This window comes from Ixodes scapularis, unplaced genomic scaffold (genome assembly GCF_016920785.2).
Source record: "Ixodes scapularis isolate PalLabHiFi unplaced genomic scaffold, ASM1692078v2 PGA_scaffold2__306_contigs__length_199485367, whole genome shotgun sequence".
NCBI classification, from domain to species: domain Eukaryota; kingdom Metazoa; phylum Arthropoda; class Arachnida; order Ixodida; family Ixodidae; genus Ixodes; species Ixodes scapularis.
In genome coordinates, this window is record NW_024609857.1 from 124260242 (window position 1) to 124279603 (window position 19362).

At 45.4% G+C, this 19362-nt stretch overlaps 1 protein-coding gene across 1 annotated transcript in view; it reads left to right on the forward strand.

Moving 5' to 3' along the window:
• Positions 1–4034: 4034 nt before the first annotated feature.
• The window catches only part of LOC8041448 (protein 5NUC-like), a 63027-nt gene continuing 47699 nt past the window's right edge, over positions 4035–19362 (forward strand). The window contains exon 1 of the mRNA XM_040205674.1: positions 4035–4262. Coding sequence (XP_040061608.1) covers positions 4035–4262 — 228 coding nt within the window. The remainder of the gene's footprint in view (positions 4263–19362) is intronic.

Genomic DNA, 19362 nt, shown 5'->3' on the forward strand with positions numbered 1-19362 from the left:
GCACTATTTTCTCAGGACCCAGTAACATTAGTAACGGTACCTGTCTCGATTTACTCTAAGGCGAGGATGTGGACTGAGGTTTGCTGTGTGTTCCCTTCCATGCATTACTCATTGACCACAAGGTTGTGGTGTATGTGCGTGTGGTATTAAGTACATAAAAAGTTGATATACATAAAAGTTAGGGCGTCTACACTCTAAAAACGAAGGTGTCACCTTACACCCTTTTGTCCCATAAAAATGCACCCCAAAACTTTAGTTCGACGGACAGCGCCCTAGAGTCGAACAGACGGCTCCAAATTTTACGAGGGGCTTGATAACGGTGCGATATAACTTATTAAATATCTAAAGTACGTATCGAAGACCACAAAAATAAAACACTGAGGTTTTGCAGTAGTGCCAAGGAAACCCCGATTGCCTTTTTTTTGTAGTCAGTAACACGTACATTAGCTATTTTAATAAGTTGTAACACACGGCTATCAAGCCTCTCGTGAAAGTTAGTACCTACAGATCGACGTGAGTGTGCTGTACGTCGAACTGAAGTTTTGGGGTGTATTATATGGGACAGAGGGTGTAATAGTACTCCTTTTTTTTTCTGAGAGTTTATGCGCAATCACATTTCTCACAGTCACTTCACACATTCTGGCGAAAAGCTTCGAATCGTGTTTAACCATATTTCAGGACGTTTCGCTTTTGCTTTGGAATCATAACTTAACTAAAACATTCACAGCTGCAGTTTGGCAGCACCAGGCAGCAGCGAAAGTACCAATGTCAAACTTGGAATGCGCTAACCCCAAACCTCGACAAAGCATGTAGCGCGGCATTACCCAGCACGCCATGCACAAAACATGACTGTTACCTGGCAGGTGCGCGTCGAGCCTACGGTGTTCCTTGTTGCTCCGTGACTGCTATTGCGTTACGTGACTTCCGGTGGAAACTTTAATGATTCGACGAAAATAATATATGACCAAACTCTATTCCCCCATCAACGGTTTTCTAAACTAATATTTCGTAGAAGATTTCCAATCGATAATAATAATTCGATTCCCGAACACACGAGCTTTTGTTTCTGCCACTACAGAAAATACCCGGAGCAGCTCTCACGTGCTCCATAAAAGCAGATAATTTGATATTGCCAAGATGCATATTCAGAAAGCAGTAGCAATTTTATGAATTTAGGTTGTTTGATGTATGAATTTTCACAATGAATAGAGGCTAAAAATTAGAAACACTGTCTATAAATCACGTACGCGCCTAGTAGTGAATCAGACCACTGATGAAAAAGAAAAGTTACGGCACAATTTTTTGTTACGCTTTCTAATATTAGCCGTGAATGGCTGTATTTGGGCACATAAAACAAAGAAATACAATCCTGCGAGTTTCCGGAATTCACTTTAATTCGACAGTATTTTAATGCACATAAATTTTTGTATTACGCACTGGTACAACAACGCGAGCCAGAGGCCGGGCATAAACTGTACTATAAAGTCGCATTTTACACATATCAACCTGGTGTCAGTAAAACCTAACCCGAGCGCGAATTTAAGTACAGACGTAAATATTTACACCTTGGTATGAGGCCCTCGCAAGGAGATATTCTTAATATCACGGAAATGCTTTTGCTCAAATATATAGATACTAAGCACATGATTTAATTTTGAGATTGCTGATTTATCCCCAGCATCTCCAAAAAATTTCGTGGTCAATGAGTTTTATTTATGTATGGAACAGTGCGAAAGTTGAGTGCTCGAAATTATGAATAATAAAGCTACAATCGCAGTAATACTGGGTGACACATTTACCTTTTTCTTCGAGCAAAGCAGCACTAATCATGATAGTAGTTTTAACCAAACAAAAATTTCTTTCTAATAATTTAGAAGTGCGGTGAAACGATAATGAGTTGAAATGTTTTTTTCCCCACTTTAAACGAGCTTAATGGCACTGGTTGAATCGAAGTTTGCTTGCCCGCAACGCCACTGAACTAGAAACATCTTTGTCGTGGTGTAATTTCAAGAATAAAAGCGATAATTTTCCTTTAAGCTCTCCTTCGCAATACTTGATGACGCAGCTCGGAGCTTGAACTTTTACCAAAGTGACGGTATTTGAATGGGGCTCAAAGATTGGACCCAAAAATTGCGTGAGCAATTGATTTGTTCTTGTAATAATCAATAGCTCGACAAGCATTCGGGCAGTGGCTCGTGTCAAATCGCTACATTGACAACAATGGCCGAAGTTTACCAATGTTTGGAACTCAGAGCTTGCCCTGTGCTTTACCAACTCCAGCACGTGGCTTCATAAACGTCGGCGTCATATCATTGGCCTTATATGACGTGTCACTTCTGTCTTCGAATTGAGGGGGTGAGCGCTCCTCGTTTAACAGTGATAGCTGTTATAAACTTCTTCCAACGTTACTAGATTGCATCAGTTGCGGAAGTTCCGCGAAGGAGGGTACTTCCCCCTCACTCACCTGAGTCTGCCCTCCCATCACATCCCTGATCAGCTGCTGCCGCTTCAAACGTCTTGGAGTTGTCCGAGTTGCTCGTCCGTTTCGAGCCGTACGCGATCCAAGAAATTTGTGTCTCAGCGCCAGAATCTAAAAAACGCTAGAAACGAACTCGCCAGCAACACCAAAATAGGCGGGACATTGACGTCGCAACACAGCCACACGGGCCTTACGCGTTCACACGCAGCAAGCGAGTGGCTACTATCTGCCATCATCAATCAAATAAAATTTTCTTGCAATGTTTAAACACACAGTGTCGAGCTCTAAGCATATTTTCATATATTTAAATGGCATTGAGATTATTAACGCATCATTCTGAAGCGATTTACTCCAAAATACGATGACTTTTAAACAAGAACCGAGCTTTTAGTTCTTATTATCACCACCACAGCGGTGTCACGATAAAATATTGCGTCTCTCATTGGCTGCTGCCGCTTCAACCGTCTCTGGGTTGTCCGAGTTGCTCGTCTTTTTCGAGCCGAACATGATCTAAGCAATTCCTGTTGCAGCGCGAGGATTTAGGCAAAGCTAGGGAGCAACTCGGCAACACCGAAATGGCTAGGAAGATTGCCCCGTTGGATGCGGGCCTTAGCGGTCAAAATCACGAGGTCCAACTAAACCAATTTATTAAAACTAAAATCTTTATGCAGTAGTTGTACCTTGTGGGAGTAAGAGTCTCCCACAACGGCCAGAGGCCCCTGCCGAATTCCCAAATTGGACAACGGCCGAGGCGCGCAATAGCGCACATATAGGACAGGCACAGAAGCCTACAAAAGAGGGCACACGCCCACAGAAAGGGGAAGACGGACCGTGGCCACGGAGGCGTGCAGTTCGAACGCTCCGGCAATGTTTTACGTTGATACTAACAATTCATTCCTGTTACTTTAATAAATGTAGTCTCTCGTTTTGGAAACCCCGGCTTCGTGTTGTTCCTCCCGGATGGGCATGCAGCAAGGCAACCCTACTACAACCTCTTTTAAGTGAAATGTTATAGCTAGGTTGTTTCTGGCTATTTCCGGTTTGGCATCTAAACCCATCGAAATATAGCCTGAATAATTTTGCAACAAAATTTTTGTTTATTATACACCTTAGGAATTTATCTTGGAAGTAATATTTTTTTTCTCGATACATGTTAGAAACTGAGCTATAGGCTAAATATTACCCTGCTGGCGAATCGATAATCTTTTTTTAAACTACTCTTGGCTCATACATACGACCAGAAAAAAATTTCAGTCGAGAACAAATATTGTAGTTATTTGTCGAGAAAAGAGCAGCACGACCGGAACCGGCTGCATTAAAGCGTGGCTAACCCGTGGTATTTTCTGATGGCGAAGCTGACATTCCCCGCTTCCAACTTCGCGAAAAGCGATTTAAATTTTTTTGTTTTTTATCCACAATCTTTGCGTCCAGCTGTTGTATATATGGCTGCACGCATGTGGAGCTGTTGAACTTTCGTCATCACTTTTTCTTCTGAGCTCGTGAGTTTATAGGGAGGGGATCGAAACGCCGATCTTAATTCACAGGATTGAAACCGATGAGCTGCCAGACTCCCGGCATCATGAAGAGTTTTTTCTTTTGGTCTTTGTTTGCTATATCAAGCGCGGCGCCATCGACTTCAGAGGAGGTCTTTAATATAACAGTGCTCCACACTAATGATATTCACTCACATTTTCTTCAAAGTGACATAAGAGGGGCCAATTGCTCTGAGAGAAAGGCGAAGGAGAAGAAATGCTATGGGGGAGTGCCCAGAATTGTCACAAAGGTACGTTTTATTTTATTTCTTCGTAACAGATGACCAGAGTAAAGGTTAGGCAATACGTTTTCGTTTATTAGCGGACGAATAAGATTTTGAATTTGTGACAATGGAAGACACAGTGTAAGTGCTCAATTAAGTCCATACTTTATATTTACGAACTTAAAATTAGCCCACAAGTTTCAAAAATTCGCACGAATGAATACATGAAACTCAGTAGGCTGCAATCAAATAACTGAAGACTATATATATATACATATATATGTATATATATAAATATATATATATATATATATATATATATATATATATATATATATATATATATATATATATATATATATATATATATATACAGAGGATGTTTTTTATTAACAGATTTGTTTTAAAAAAAACGTGAAAGTTACACTTATGCGGTTTGTGCAGGTGAGTTATACGGCCAGGGCGACATTATGTCGGTGGCTAATCTTTGCGATAAGTCGTCTAATTAATTAATATTCCTTAATCAACTTTTTAATGAATTAAAATGGACATAAGGTTCCAGTTATAAACATGCTTAGTGTCATCGAAAACCACTAAATCAGTAATTTTCAAAAAGACTTTGAGCGCGTGAGAAACGTGCGCGCAGTAGTGTACTGAAATAACCACTCGTGGAACAGGTACAAGACTAGCGGCTGCAGTAAGGCGCCCGCGCGATTTTTCCGTCTCTAATCTAGCCCCAGCCTTGTACCTGCATGTACAGGGTGTTTAAGAGAACGCAGGCGAAATCGCTCCTGCAGAATGTAAACATCACACAGAAAAAAAGGTTGATGCCGTGTTGGTGTCTGCCCAAGAGCCTATTTAGAAAAAAATAATAACGTTTAGAAAAATAGTTTTTGTTTTGTTTTTTAGAAAGTAACTTTTATTTGTTCATTTTAAGGCCATAATTTCAGTTAGAAACTTACTGGGCATCATCAATAACTCCTATATTAACCATTTTTAGACAAGTATAAAGCATGCCGAGCATTTAATTATGTTTTGGAAAACCCTTCAACTCTGACGCGTACAGCGGTTGCGGATTCTTATCCAAGCGCCTCTTGGCGGCAGTTGTCCTGCCCTCCGCGTAGGACAACTGCCGCTACACTTTGTTTCAGCTTAGGTCCGAGCGCGGCCGATGTTATGAGCCGAAGCGCCAATCGAAGAGCGAAAGAAGCACTACATCATGGCGTGCTCTCTGTAGCTGATAGGACCAGCCGGTATTCACCGTCTTTCTGTGCATGCTCCTTCGCCGGCTAGTCAAGCGCAGAGGGCAGGCCATGACGTTGTGCTTTTTACGCTGTTTGATTGGCCCTTCGGCTCATAACATCTGCCGTGGTCGGACCTAAGGTGAAACGAAGTATAGCCTCGCCCGCCCGCTCGCCCGCCTCCCTTCCCTCTCTCGTATACAAAAAAACAAAGAAGTGTAGCGTGCGCGCGTGGCCAGGCGGTAAGTTACGCCTCGCAGTTCGAAAGAGCATGCCATTGCAAGATTGAGCTTTGACTTTTGGCCTGGTCTTGGTTCCGCGTTTCAGCCGTTGGAGGGCAGGACAGCTGCCGCCAAGATGCGCTTGGATAAGAATCCGAAACCAGAGTACGCGTGAGAATTGAAGGGGTTTTCAAAACATGGTAGAATGCTCGGCATGCTTTATACTCGTTTAAAGAGGGTTGATACAGGGGTTATTGATGATGCCCAGCAAGTGTTTACTTGAAACATTGGCCTTCAAATGAACAAGTAAAAAGTCACTTTCTGAAAAACTTAGAAAAAAACTATTTTTTCTAAACGTTATTCTTTTTTTCAAAATGGGTTCTTGGGCAGACAGCAACACGGCAACAACCTTTTTTTCTGTAGGATGCTTAGTTTTCGCAGGAGCGATTTGGCCTGCGTTTTCTGAAACACCCTGTACATAAATAATGTAGGGTTCGGCGCTACTGCTCACCCGAAAGAAGGACCAACGAGGTAGATCTCAAAACACACACCTTTACTTTTTGCTTGCGTCGAACGACTGACTGGCCGCCCTAGCCTCGCCTGGCTCGCGCGCACGTTGCGCGCCGAACGCCGAGCCCGAGTTTTTTTCCTTTTCTTTTTGTGCCAGCTACTGGCCGCGAAGCCCAAAAACTCCAACAACCCGAGTTTCTTTTTTTTTTGCCTTCTTTTTTTTTTGTACCGGCAACTGGCCGCGAATCCCACAATATATATATATATATATATATATATATATATATATATATATATCGATTCGACTTTGGAATGTATTTGCTTCGTCGGTGGCACTGAAGAGGCTTCCTGCCTAAATATGATGTTACGAGCCAGCTGCTAGATGAACATGAACCCATTGGGCTTTGCTTGTAGGAAGCACATCTGAAAGCGAGCCATACAAACATATTAAATTACTTCCAGGTGTTTGGCAAGGGTCGGATACGAGCAGCTCTTTCGTCTGAAGCCCTTACACTTGTGCAACGTTCAATTCCATGTAGTGAAGTGGCACTGGAGACTTTGCTTGATGGAGTTTGTTAGATTGTATAATTACAGTTTTGTTCTTTATATATACTGCACAGTTATCAGCTAGATACTAAAGAGTTCTAAGGCCTTCATAGTCAGCTGCTTCCACCTTTTTTACTTTTAGGAATTTCTAATGCACGAAATCCCGTGTGGTGGAGTGGCGGATGGGATTCCAGAGGGGCTCTCCCTGAACGTTTTATTTTTTCTCGGGGTTGTGTCCCCTGAACAGAAATAAACTTAATTATTTTAGTTACACCTCTCATATTCGTACTTCTAGAGACCTGTTCATTTGTCACCCAGTAATATTACCATTGCTTTCATGGAAGGTCATCCCAATCCGTATGAAAGTGATCACTTTCCACTCATTTTAGAGTTGAACAATCCTCACGTCACACTTTCATTACGTTCACCTCGGTGTAATTTAAAGGAAAATCTGACTGGGCATGTTTTAAGCAATCATCTCTTTTAGCTGTTTCATTTCTACGTCAACTCTCTAGTGGTGAAGGAACAAACTATCTCACAAAACACACCTTCGAAGCTGCAATTATTGCCATACCGATGACGTCCAACCAACTTCCTAAAATGCCAAAGCCGTGGGGGACCGCAGACTGCGAAGATGCTAAAAAGAAACAAAACGAAGCATTGTCCATTTTTAAGTGATATCCTACACCGAAAAACATTATTAATATCAGAAGAATCAGGGAACAGGCGAAGTATATTCGAAGGCACGCTAAGCGCAAAGCTTAATAGCTTCTGCTTCCTCTGTTATTAGCAGTGCATCTCTGAACGAAATTTAATACAAAGTGCGTAAAATCGATAGTCTTCATGTGGCACTTTCTGTCACACTCTTAAGTTCGAAATCAAATATGCACAGCGAGTCGGGAAGAAGCAGACGTACTCGGAGAGCACTTCAAATTTCTATCGGGTTCCGATCATTAAGCACGAACTTTCTAGCCATACAAGTTGCAGGCAGAAAACAATTACTGTGACCACATCCGGGGCTGTGCGAAAACCACATAATGATTCACACACACTGCTTCACCTTCAAATGGCACTTCTTTCGTCCAAGCAGCCTGCCCTTGGACCAGATGGAATTAATTATAATGTGCTTAAGCTTCTCCATCCGACAGCCTTGGAACTTATTTTGTGCCTAATGCTTAAAAAGCCATGCTCAACCGAAAATTAGAGCTCATAAAAAAGGCAGGAGTATAATATGCGGGACCTTGCAAAACCCCAAAACATCACTGATACAGCGATATCTGTAATGGTTGGGCGTAGCTTTGGAAAAGTGCTTGACTGAACATGGCTGACGAGACAGGGAACGCCACGATTCTTATTCCCTCTACTCAAAGCTTTGTCCCGTCGAGCAGGGAATAGCACCGAGGAGGAGAGAAGCAAAGCCGCTTCCCCTCATTCTCAACTATTCCAAGAAGACCGTGACGTCACAGTACCCATTAGATCACGACCTTCTTTTCTATAGATATGGTCATGCGATTGAGATATCGATGTATGAGTAATGTTTTGGAGTTCGTAGCGCCCTGTTCAACCCTGCTGAGGCCTTATTTTGCGAAATTCAAAGCTAGGTTAAGCATCCCTTTAACTAGCTGCATCTCCAAGACTGCGAAGTAGTTAATTAATAAGAAACCTACGTTTTATTGGGAGATAAAAATGAAAAACCTTTACAATCCACTGTAACGCCGAATTAGAGAGCAGCTCTTGAGGCAGAGGAGGGGGAGGTACGGAGAGGAGAAATTCCCCTCCATACCCTCCCCTCCTCCTCTCCTGCTCCCCTCCCATTTAGCGGGAAACTTTTGCTAAATATCCCGCTAAATTCCCCGCTACATTTAGGGGGAAAGTTTTTCCGCTAAATTTGGCGCAGAAATTGTCCCGCTAAATTTAGCGGGACAATTAATGCTAATGAACTAAAATTGCCTAATATTAATAATTGGTTTTATGAGTCATGTACTAATTGTGGTTAAAGTCAATTATTACTAATGTTAAGTCCCTATAAATTCTGCAAGAAGACAATTGTCTGAGATATTTAGCGATGCGTTTTTGAATGTTTGTCGGCAATTTAAAAAGTACGCGCACGAAGCGCTCCTAATTTTCCTGGTACAATAGTGACTTACCCGTGCCGGTCTCCTCTTTTTCATCTCGGCAGCGCGTAGTAGGGTGAAGCGTTGAACGAACGCTCCCTAGGTAACCTCGAAGAGGCAGACTCTCTTCTTCGCATTATTTAGGGCAGTCCCAATCCACCCATCAGGCGTACTTTTATACCCGCACTTTCTGATCTATGGACAAACATGCGAAAATTTTTGAAGAAATATACTCATAAATATAATTACCTTTTCGCCAATAGTCTAAATCGGTCTAGCCAGTATTAGTGGCTGCCTTTAAAACTGCAATTGAAATACGACTCTTAGAACTAATACTTAAAAAGCTAATTCGACAATTTTAGTTAATTTACCGACGGATAGTGATAAATCTTGCTCCGCCACACGTCCACCGAGCCCATCAGCTAAAGCAATGTAAAAGTCACCGAGCCTTTTTTTTAAAATATGTTACATGTAGAGAAAAACACACCTGTATATATCTGAGAGAGAAATATAGACAAACCGGTGACATGGCCAGTACAAATACGACCGAAGTGCCTGCGCAAAAGGGCAAGCACTATACTTCGTTTCACCTTCACTTCGAGCGCAACAGACGCTAGGAGCTACCCCAGTCAATCCAGCGTGGAGAGAATGTAATGTGACCTTGAGCTCCCGCTGTCACTCTGCCCAACCGGCAGGTCACGCGATCTTCTCCCGGCGCTGGATCGGCTTGGATAGCTCGTAACGTTCACTGCGCTTGGACTGAAGGTGGAACGGAGTATAGTATTTAGATTTCAGGAAGCTGCATGTTGCCGTCTTAGTAACAGCATGTCATATACTGTGGAGAGTGTAACGTTTTCTTTAAAATAAATTACGCGGAGGAGAAAAGGGAAAGAACAAAGTCACGAGAGTACCTTTTCATACTTTACTAGTGAGTGCATCTGAAGGCCCGTTCACACTCTTGCGACCTCTTAAAACTGGGTTCCTTGAAACCTTTTACAACGAGAGGACACACTGGCGTCATTTATTGGGTAGCAGTGTAAACTTGGCGGTCCGGCATATTTTCTATTTTTCTCGCGCATTAGCTTTTCTTTCTTGGCTCGAAAAACTTATGTCAAAGTTATAAACGAGCCTTTCTTATAGGTATTACGCAGATTTGACCTCGGAAACCCCGCAAAACCTTCGCTCTTGTGAAATGCAGTTGGCAGGATTACCGCATAGATGGCGCCAGCGTGCCAGCGTGTTCTCTCGTCCTAACAAATTTTTAAGAGGTCTCAACAAGTCTCGTCTCTCTCGGTCGTAGCCGGTTGCAAGAGTGTGAACGGGCCTTTACACCGCGAAAATGCAATGGCATTGGAACCGACTGCTTTTACGTAGTTAGAACGGCTGGCCACGCACAGCCTTGGAGATTTCCCCTCTGAACTGAGAGGAGTGGCTGCCGCCATCTGTCGCCGCGGACAGTATTCAGGACACCGGAGACGGCCGTTTCTGCTGTTCTTGGCGAGTTCGGTGCCCCGCGTTTCGGCGGCAGCCCTCTCCCTCGTTGTACTACGAAAGCGCGACAGCGTGGACAGCGCGATACGCGTGCGGTCTTTCAGGCGCGGTTTGTTAACGCTGATAGGGGACGATTTGGTACTGTATGCGCGCTGTCTAATGCAATTGAGCAGAGTAGAGTGCATTATCCTAATGAAATCTTTGGTACCTCCCCGAGTTGAGTGAGTTATCCTGAACCGATATGGCAGTGTCGCGTTATCAGAATGTCGCGAGGTTGCAGAAAAGGTGCGCAACACTTAGATGCCCTCTCGTTCGTGAAGCTTATAAATATTTGTCTTTGTTTCGGTACGGCGGACATAAAACAGCCTAACTTCGCCAATAGATAGCGCTAACAAGATTTTTTTATTTTATTTTGGAACCTCTTGTGGCATATTTCAACAAAAGGCCACATATCACTAGTTACTTTTACTTTATTCAGCCCTGTGTAAAGCACCTTGTTTATGCAAGTTGTTTCATAAAACGCGGGTCAAATTTTTCTCGCGAAATCTACTCATCACAGAGAAGCACATTTGATGTCGCATTGGTGTCCACCCATGAACCTAATAAAGAAAATTATACGTTCGCGCTATTTGTTTCGTTATACTTTAGTAATTAACTATGGATTACTAGAACATAAACCTATACTTTAACTTAGAAATTCGCCGGACAACATCGAGAACTATAAAACAAATTATTTTAGAATGGTATTAAATGCGTGCAACAGCTTAATACCCCTGTTACACGGGCTCACTTAACTGCAGTTACGCTAAACCACAATTAGCGCACAATACTTGCCGACAACATTCTGCGGCGATGCAGTCAGAGCTACGGGCGAACGTGCGCTTGAGCATCTTCAGCACCCATCAAAGCAGTGCACGCGCTCTCTTCACTTCTTTTGATATAGCTGTCCGAGGGTATAGTGCGGCATCTGTGCTGCCACGTAACCGCAGTTAAAGCTGGGTTAACCGCGGTTAAGTGTGCCCGTGTAACAGGGGTATAAGGCGTTGCGAACACAAAATTTAGTTTGAGGAGTTTTATGGTTTGGGTTTGTATTAGATTTGATCCTTGTACTAACGGTCCAGATCCCCGTAGCAAAAGCGTGTCACTAATGTGTTTCGTAATGCATTCTTCGTATGACGGAGGTGAACACAAAAATCAAAGCTTATTCTTGCAATGTCCATCATAGAGCACAGCTTTTCATTTCGTCGTCGTCCGAAATGATTTCTTTCCCCTTTATAAGGGAAGCGGGGCGTTGATTGCGAGCACTGGGCACGGAGACCAAAATCGCTGGCACAAAAAAAAAAAGCGTTCCTAAGAAAATAAAAAAAATAAATAAAGTAAAATTGCGTTTAAATTGAGCGCTTTTATTTTAAGCGTGAATTCCGTTTATGTGAGGGACTTTATAAAAACTGTGGCTCGCTCTAGTGTGACGAAGAAGCGTTAAATGCAAGTTAAGGTAACATAAAGCACACACAGCCTATTGCAACAGAGAACAGATTTGATGTTTGCGCTTAGCCAGCGTAAGATTGCCCGATTTTAGAAAAGGCAATACTGGTTTACGCTCTAGATAAAACAAATTTGTCAGTGGAATACCACAGCTAACCTGGTGTTTTTAACGTGCATCACGTAGTGGTGGTACACGACTTTAATGTGGTGCGATGCTCATCCACATCGAATGAGCGGGAGTGGAGATTGAACCAAGGATCCCTGATTCTGCAGCGCGAGCTTTCGCTACACGTGGTCAGAGCTGCGGGGCGCTAATACACTCGGCAGCCGATCCCCCCAGCCTATATCAGATAGGCTTAAGTATCCGAAAATAGCACGTAATTATTCATATAATATTATACGCCCTTATAATTAGGCGCAAGTAATTGTAACGAGCGAGTTTCCAAGCGGCCCAGTGGGAATCGAACCCCGAACCAGGGGCGGATCCAAGGGGGAAGGGACTGGGGCGGCCGCACCCCTCCCCCTCCACAAACAAACAAAGAATGGGAGAATAGTATCTTCACAAACTTTCCGCCCCCCCCCCCCCCCCCCCCCCCCCCCCCCAAAACGGAGTTCTGGATCCGCTCCTGCCTCGAACCGTGTGACCCGCAGCCCTGCGGCTTTTCTTGGAGTATTTAAAACGATGTGATGAAGAGGGCAAGCCGCGAGAACAGGTATGACTTAATTAAGGATCGCGCACTCAGTTGCGTTGGAGCGCGGCAACAACCATTTGCGTCTTGTTAAGACCGCTTGCGTCGAGTTGTTGCTATGGCGGCCCTTACGACGAACCAGTGGGGAGGCGCAGTGCTGCACGACGCAACGCAGCGCAGCGCAGCGCAGTCGACACAGCTGCGGGAACGAGCCTTTGCGGGAGCCTGTGGGAACAGGCGACCGTAGGCGCGCGCATCGGGCTCCCGAAGCATGAGGCCTAGCAGTAGCTCCTCACATAATCGCAAAACTTTACGGGGCAGATTATGGCGCACCAACCAATATCACAGCGGCCGTGTGACGTCCCGACTTAGCACGGGAGACACCGTGCAGATAGATTAGTGGGCGCGATAAACCTGAAAGAAGATTGAGGGCGCCGGTTAGCTGGTGAATATGAGGCAACATAACAAAACCTTACACACATGAACAAAAAGGCGGTACACAAGACCGTGTCAGACGCAGCTGAAAGTTATCACCACGAAATACACTTGGTCACTAGCTGCTCTATACGTTCCCTAAAGAGAGAACTAACCCAAGCCACTGCACCCACTTCCACCTTTTTGTGACTCGGGTTTCATTGTGTTGTGATAAACCCCCTTCCCTCGCGATCACTTCAGGTACCACAAGGGGCTCCAGCATGTGCCGTGGATGCATTATGCGTGTGTGATTATTTGTTTTGCTCCACACATAACGTTTTTAAAGCCTTATTGGTGTAAATGGCTGTCCCACAGGGAGCAAGCACCCTTATTTGTGTTCCGAAATACCCTATAAAAGTGCTGAAATATTCAACATCCTTAAAAAAACGTGTAGAGTTGAAACACCCTACAAATAGGGTGTTATGATCTAAAACCGTCATATGGTGTAATTTTCGTACACCTGTTAGTTATTTTATTTTATTATATATTGAAAAAGGGGTTGATCAATTTTTTACACATTTAAGATATATTGTGTGATACTTCGGAACACACGTCAGAAATGGTAGAATGATTGGAGTCAAAGGCACAAGGGGCAACACCTATTGATTATCGTATGATAGCTCCAAGGACCGCTACAAATGAACCACGAAAAACGACAGAAAAGGAACCAGTGAAGATGTTCTTTCTTGGAGATTGCGCCGGGACCCGACGATGGAGGCAGCTGATGGTCGCTGACGGAAGAATAAACCAGACAGGACTCCGCGGGTAGGGGGAAGAAAAAAAACACGTCTATTTACAAGCGAAGCTCATTTTCGAATCTCATGCAAAAGGTTACAGCACGTGCTGTCCTCGTCTTCTTCTCTTCTCAAAACGTCCCCTGCCCCAGCTCGCACGAGCGTCGCCAGTTCACCCACACACAGGGGCACACGTGCAAACGCCAACACGCAATGGAAAGAAAAAGAAGCTCGGTCCTGTTCCCGCGTCCACTCACGGTGATGGCGGGCCCGATTTTCACACCTCCCGACTAAGTATATTTTTTAGACCCGAAATGTCAAAAATAATATATAACAACTAAACTCAAACATGTACACATATCAGACACACCTTACACAGAGTTTGTGACTCAACCCGTCAGAATCCAAACTATCAAAAAAATGTACACCAAAATGCAAATCACACGCCAGTAAAGTCATTCTTACTGTGCCCGCCAAGGCTCCAAAGCAGTGACGAATCTCGCGCCGAGACTAGCGCAGCATCTAGCCTCCTAGCCTAGGCCTCTTTGCCGACAGGTTATTCAAGCCACCCAGATTTCGGCGGGGCTTGAATCGGACGGTGTATAGCTGGTTCCGGAATTTTTCCGCGCAAGAGCGAGGACAGTTTATACTCTGTCTTGATTTACGAATCAGGAAAGGGCCTCGCAGGTGGTCGCCGTTGTCGACGTCTTCTACACTCCCAGCTCTCTCATACGTGGCCGGCTGGCAGGTGGTCGAGTCTTCATCGGCGTCCTTAGCTATAATCTGGGACATCTTCATCTTGAAGACGGTGTCCTCGTCGCTGTCCCCGCTTTCCCTGACACCTCCACCGGCCGGCTGTGACGTCAGCCACCCTAACAAGATGTCCGACTTCTTGTCGACACCCACTTCCTTGCCGTGGTCGTCATCAGCTTGCCAGAACGTCTGCCAACAAAGCAAAACATCCGGTTCTTTTTCGTCGTCCACGTTCACGTTCTCGTCATGGTCATCCTGCCGCCCAGGCGATAAGTTCGGTCCTTCGTCGTCCACGTTCTCGCCGTCGTCGTCCTCGGCTTGCCGGAACGCCTGCCGCCCAGACGATAAGTTCGGTCCTTCGTCGTCGTCATCGTTTTCGCCTTCGTCATCTTCGACTTGCCGGCATTTCCGCCTCCCAGAAGATACCCTCGGTTCTTCTTTGTAACCGGCGCCCACGTTCTCAACGTCGTCGTTATTGGCTTGTAGGAACTTCTGCAACCCAGGTAAGATGTCGGGACCGGCCAAGACGTTGTCGAAGTTCACACATGGGTCGTCCTCAGATCGCCGGGACGCCTGCCGCCCAGGCCAAGTGCACGGCCTTTCGTCGTCGACGTTCACATGCTCGTCGTGGTCATCCTCGGCTCGCTGGGACGTCCCCCAGGCACGCGAGACGTTCAGCTCATTTCTGTCGTCAACGTCCGCCTGCACAGACACGCAGCAGCGATTGTTCCTCGACGACCGCTTCGTGTCGTCGGCTTGTAACAGAATCTGAGGCACCTCGCGGACCGATGGGTCCCACCTCTTCTGATCTTGGTTGTCCAAGTTGGTACCGTCGGTCTTGCCCACCTTGGTCGTCACCTTGTCGGGCTCACGACTGGAATCTTCCTCCACGGTGACATTCTTGGCGTCTACTCTTTTCTTGTGAAACAGAAGTTCTTCTGGTGTCTTCGTCCGGGGACATCCGCGGGAATAGTGCCCCAATTCGTTGCAGTTAAAACACTTCACCCGATAATTTTCCGGTACGATGCCCTGCCTTAGGCTCTCGCGTTTTTCCTTGAGAGAAGTGGTGGTTTCAATAAAGGGCCTCCAGACTTCAGCTCGAGACAGTCCGAGCTCTAACAAGACCCGTTCTTTGACCGCACCATACCCACTTCTCTCACCCGTGTTCACCCTATTCACTAGTGCACGCATGCTCTCCGTGAAATAAGGTCGCACAAGATATCCTCTGAGCCGCTCAGGGACTTCATATGTCTCGAAGACGCTTTCTACGCCATCAAACCAGCTCAGCACTAATTTTTCGGACGACGGCATAGAAGTCAGTACTCCTTTCATCAATCTTGCAAAGCTTATAACTTCACCTCGGAGGTTGAACTCCATGCCGCCTCCACTGGCTCGCGTTCGGTTCCCTGAGCGTAGATGTTCTAGCTCTAGCTCGAGACGTATTAGCCATTCTTTCTCCCTCACTAGTTCTATCTCCTTTTCAATTAAGCTGTCTGGTCGGATTCCTCCGTTCCCCTCCCCTTGTGTCTGCGAGTTTGCCCCTAATCCACTCGAAGGTGACGATTCACCTGGCCCGTCAACATCCCTATTCCGACCCCTATTCTGCTCGGGCATTAGAACCGGCATCTGCCTTTCTGCGCTGTCTGTATTCATGGCGGGCACACGTTAAAGAATCACCTTACCGTAAGGTCAACGACTGCCGCTGAATCACAGACGCAGCCCGCTACTCAGAATAGTCAGGCATGAAAATGATGTCCGAGCTGTAGACTCAAGCGTTCCTCGCTGGGGTGGGACGGCATCCGGTCAGAGGTAGCTCTGCCACCACGAAGTAGCTCGGTGGTCCAATCTTCAAGGAGCCCGGTGGTCCAGTCTTCTCTTTAGAAGGCTCCACCAATGCCGCGTCAAGTCGCTGTCCGCCGATTCCGTTGTGAAGATCACGCCGCCGGGGTCCGCTGACGCAATCCTGTCGACTGCGCCAGTAAAGATGTTCTTTCTTGGAGATTGCGCCGGGACCCGACGATGGAGGCAGCTGATGGTCGCTGACGGAAGAATAAACCAGACAGGACTCCGCGGGTAGGGGGAAGAAAAAAAACACGTCTATTTACAAGCGAAGCTAATTTTCGAATGTCCTGCAAAAGGTTACAGCACGTGCTGTCCTCGTCTTCTTCTCTTCTCAAAACGTCCCCTGCCCCAGCTCGCACGAGCGTCGCCAGTTCACCCACACACAGGGGCACACGTGCAAACGCCAACACGCAATGGAAAGAAAAAGAAATAAAACATTCTGGCGGGCTAGTTGGTTACACATAATTAAATTACAAATAGCGCTAGGACGAGGACAGACGAAGAAGAAGCGCCTGTCCTGTCCACTTCTTCGTCTGTCCTCGTCCTAGCGCTATTTGTAATTTAAGAAAAAGAAGCTCGGTCCTGTTCCCGCGTCCACTCACGGTGATGGCGGGCCCGATTTTCACAGAACCCTAATGCATTTGAGCCACTTTATTTTTTTTATTCCAGAAACACTTCATTACGCGTTCACTGAAACAATTTGTAACACTGCTTTCTGCACATTTTCACAAAGTTTTAGAAACTAAAAAAAGTGGACTGAATAGCTAAAAATATTGCAGGTAATCGAAATTCACTTACCAAAGGTCTAGTTTAATTTATGCTCAAATATCCGCCACGCGCGTTCTTCTAAAAAAATACGCGCGCGCGCACGCACGCACGCACCACTCTTTCACGAGTATTGTTTGTCATCCTTCCATAGCGGCGGCTCGAGTTTTCAGCCCTATCAGGTCACGATGTCTAATACCCTAGTTACACGGGCGCTTTCAACTGCCACTGAGTCAACGACAGTTGACTCACTCGCGATCGGCCGGAGTTACACGGCGGCGCCAACTGTCGTCGAGCCGCTAATGACAGTTGAGTTCAACTGAGCTCCCCTACCTCAGTTCAACTGAACGGACTTCCCCAACTGAGGTAAAATGGCGCCTGTCCGCGGGACCGCTGCCGCCGACCATCGTTTCCGAGGCACTTGCTGTTTCGGAATGCAGGGGGAGGCTTCTACAAACAATCGTAGCAGCAAAATATCCGGGAAGGAATACATTTAGGCGTCCGAGCTGCCGCTCGAACGATCCCGGCTAGCCGGCAAGCCACCAAACGAGCGAAGAAGGCGGCGGGACCAGCTGTGTGAATGGACAGACAGTAATTGGTGCACCCATCGTAGCGGGTGGTAGATAGCCCCACCTTGCCTAAAATATGCGCAACTTAGCCTTGAGTCTGCTTTGGTACTGATGTAAACGCCGCTAAAAAGCAACAAGGTATTGAACATAATGTACGATATACTTATAGTAAATAAAATATGTTTCTCCGAGTAGATTACTTTAACAGTTAGACTGATCACGAGGCACAATAACTATAGTCGGATGCAACCTGAGAACAATCTTTTAGCTCCACCCACAAGCGCATTGCGCCCATCTGAAGTGCGTCCGCCGTCGAGAAAGTAGTTCGCTAGCAACGTTGCTTTTTCTTCCTCCAGGAAACGTGTCTTAAACTTCTACAATATTTATTTAATTCATTCAGGACATTTAAATAAGTTAGAATACGTTTTTGTGAACGAAATAGCTGTTTAGTAAAGAAAGAAAGTCATGTTCAATGTACCGTCTTCCCAATTCATTTTCTGTCCAAGATACTGTCTAACATACCTCTAACATACCTCTCAGCAGTGCTAAGCCTCGCGCCCGCTTCGAAATTTTCGTTGGCGATAGCGTCGCTGGATTCTCACGTTGTCGCGCAAAAACTGCTGCAAACGCAAGCCGATACCATTAAGATTTCGTGGCGTAACCTCGGGCACGTAAAACACGGTGCAAAAAAGCAGAATAATTGTCACGAGAAACTAGCGTCGCGTTGCTAAGGCCAGCAGCCATGTTGAGCTTTTTTTTTTTTTCAAAAGGATCGCGATTGGTCCACGGATACGTGACGTCGTGAAAACGATTGGCTGGCGTTTCTCGGCGTAGGATTACATTTTCCTCTGAGAGGCATTTCCGGTTTTTTCTTAGATTGCAACCGACTATAGTTTCGTTTTAGCTTCAACTGGGTTCTAGAGAGCCGTGTAGCACCGTCTCAGTTCAGTTCAGTTCAATCACAGTTGGGGCCGATAACTGTGATTGAACTCAACGACAGTTAAAAGCGCCCGTGTAACTAGGGTATAAGACTCTACACACGCTAACTGGTTTCTGTAGCATAGATATGTTCTGCTGACGATAATTGCTCAAAATGAGGTAAAAGCTTTTTTGTAACATAAACCGACTCATTACGAAGTCAATGATGACTGGTCACCGTTAGTTTTTGCTGAACCATGTAGTTGCATGTATCGCGCACAAGCTATAACGAACGAACGTGATGAAACCACTAAAGGCAAGGCAGGTTCATTTATCTAGCAGAAGCATATCCACGGCATTCAATTCGGTGACCAACGCTTGTTGAAATGAATCACCACCAGACCAGCCATTAGATGTTTGTAACATTGGCGTTTTGAGACATGATTACGATATTGTAACAATCGGAGAGTTATACATTTGTGGTTATCATTATTCCGTTCATTCCGCTCGCTCTCTACGCCAATCAACAGTTCCTGTATCATTTGATTTTCGAGACTTGATTCTTTTCTAAAGCGCATTGTGGCAAAGCCTCTCCAAGCGGTGCACACTGATTACCTTTCTCGGTTGTAGCACTGTGGATTTTATTAATACGTGTAATTTGCACGCCAAACTCATCTAGCCGCAGATCATTTTCGGAACGCGAATGCTCTTGAGAGTAAACTAATGCAAATGTTTCATACATATCGCGACACTGTTAAGGGCTAATTAAAGTCAC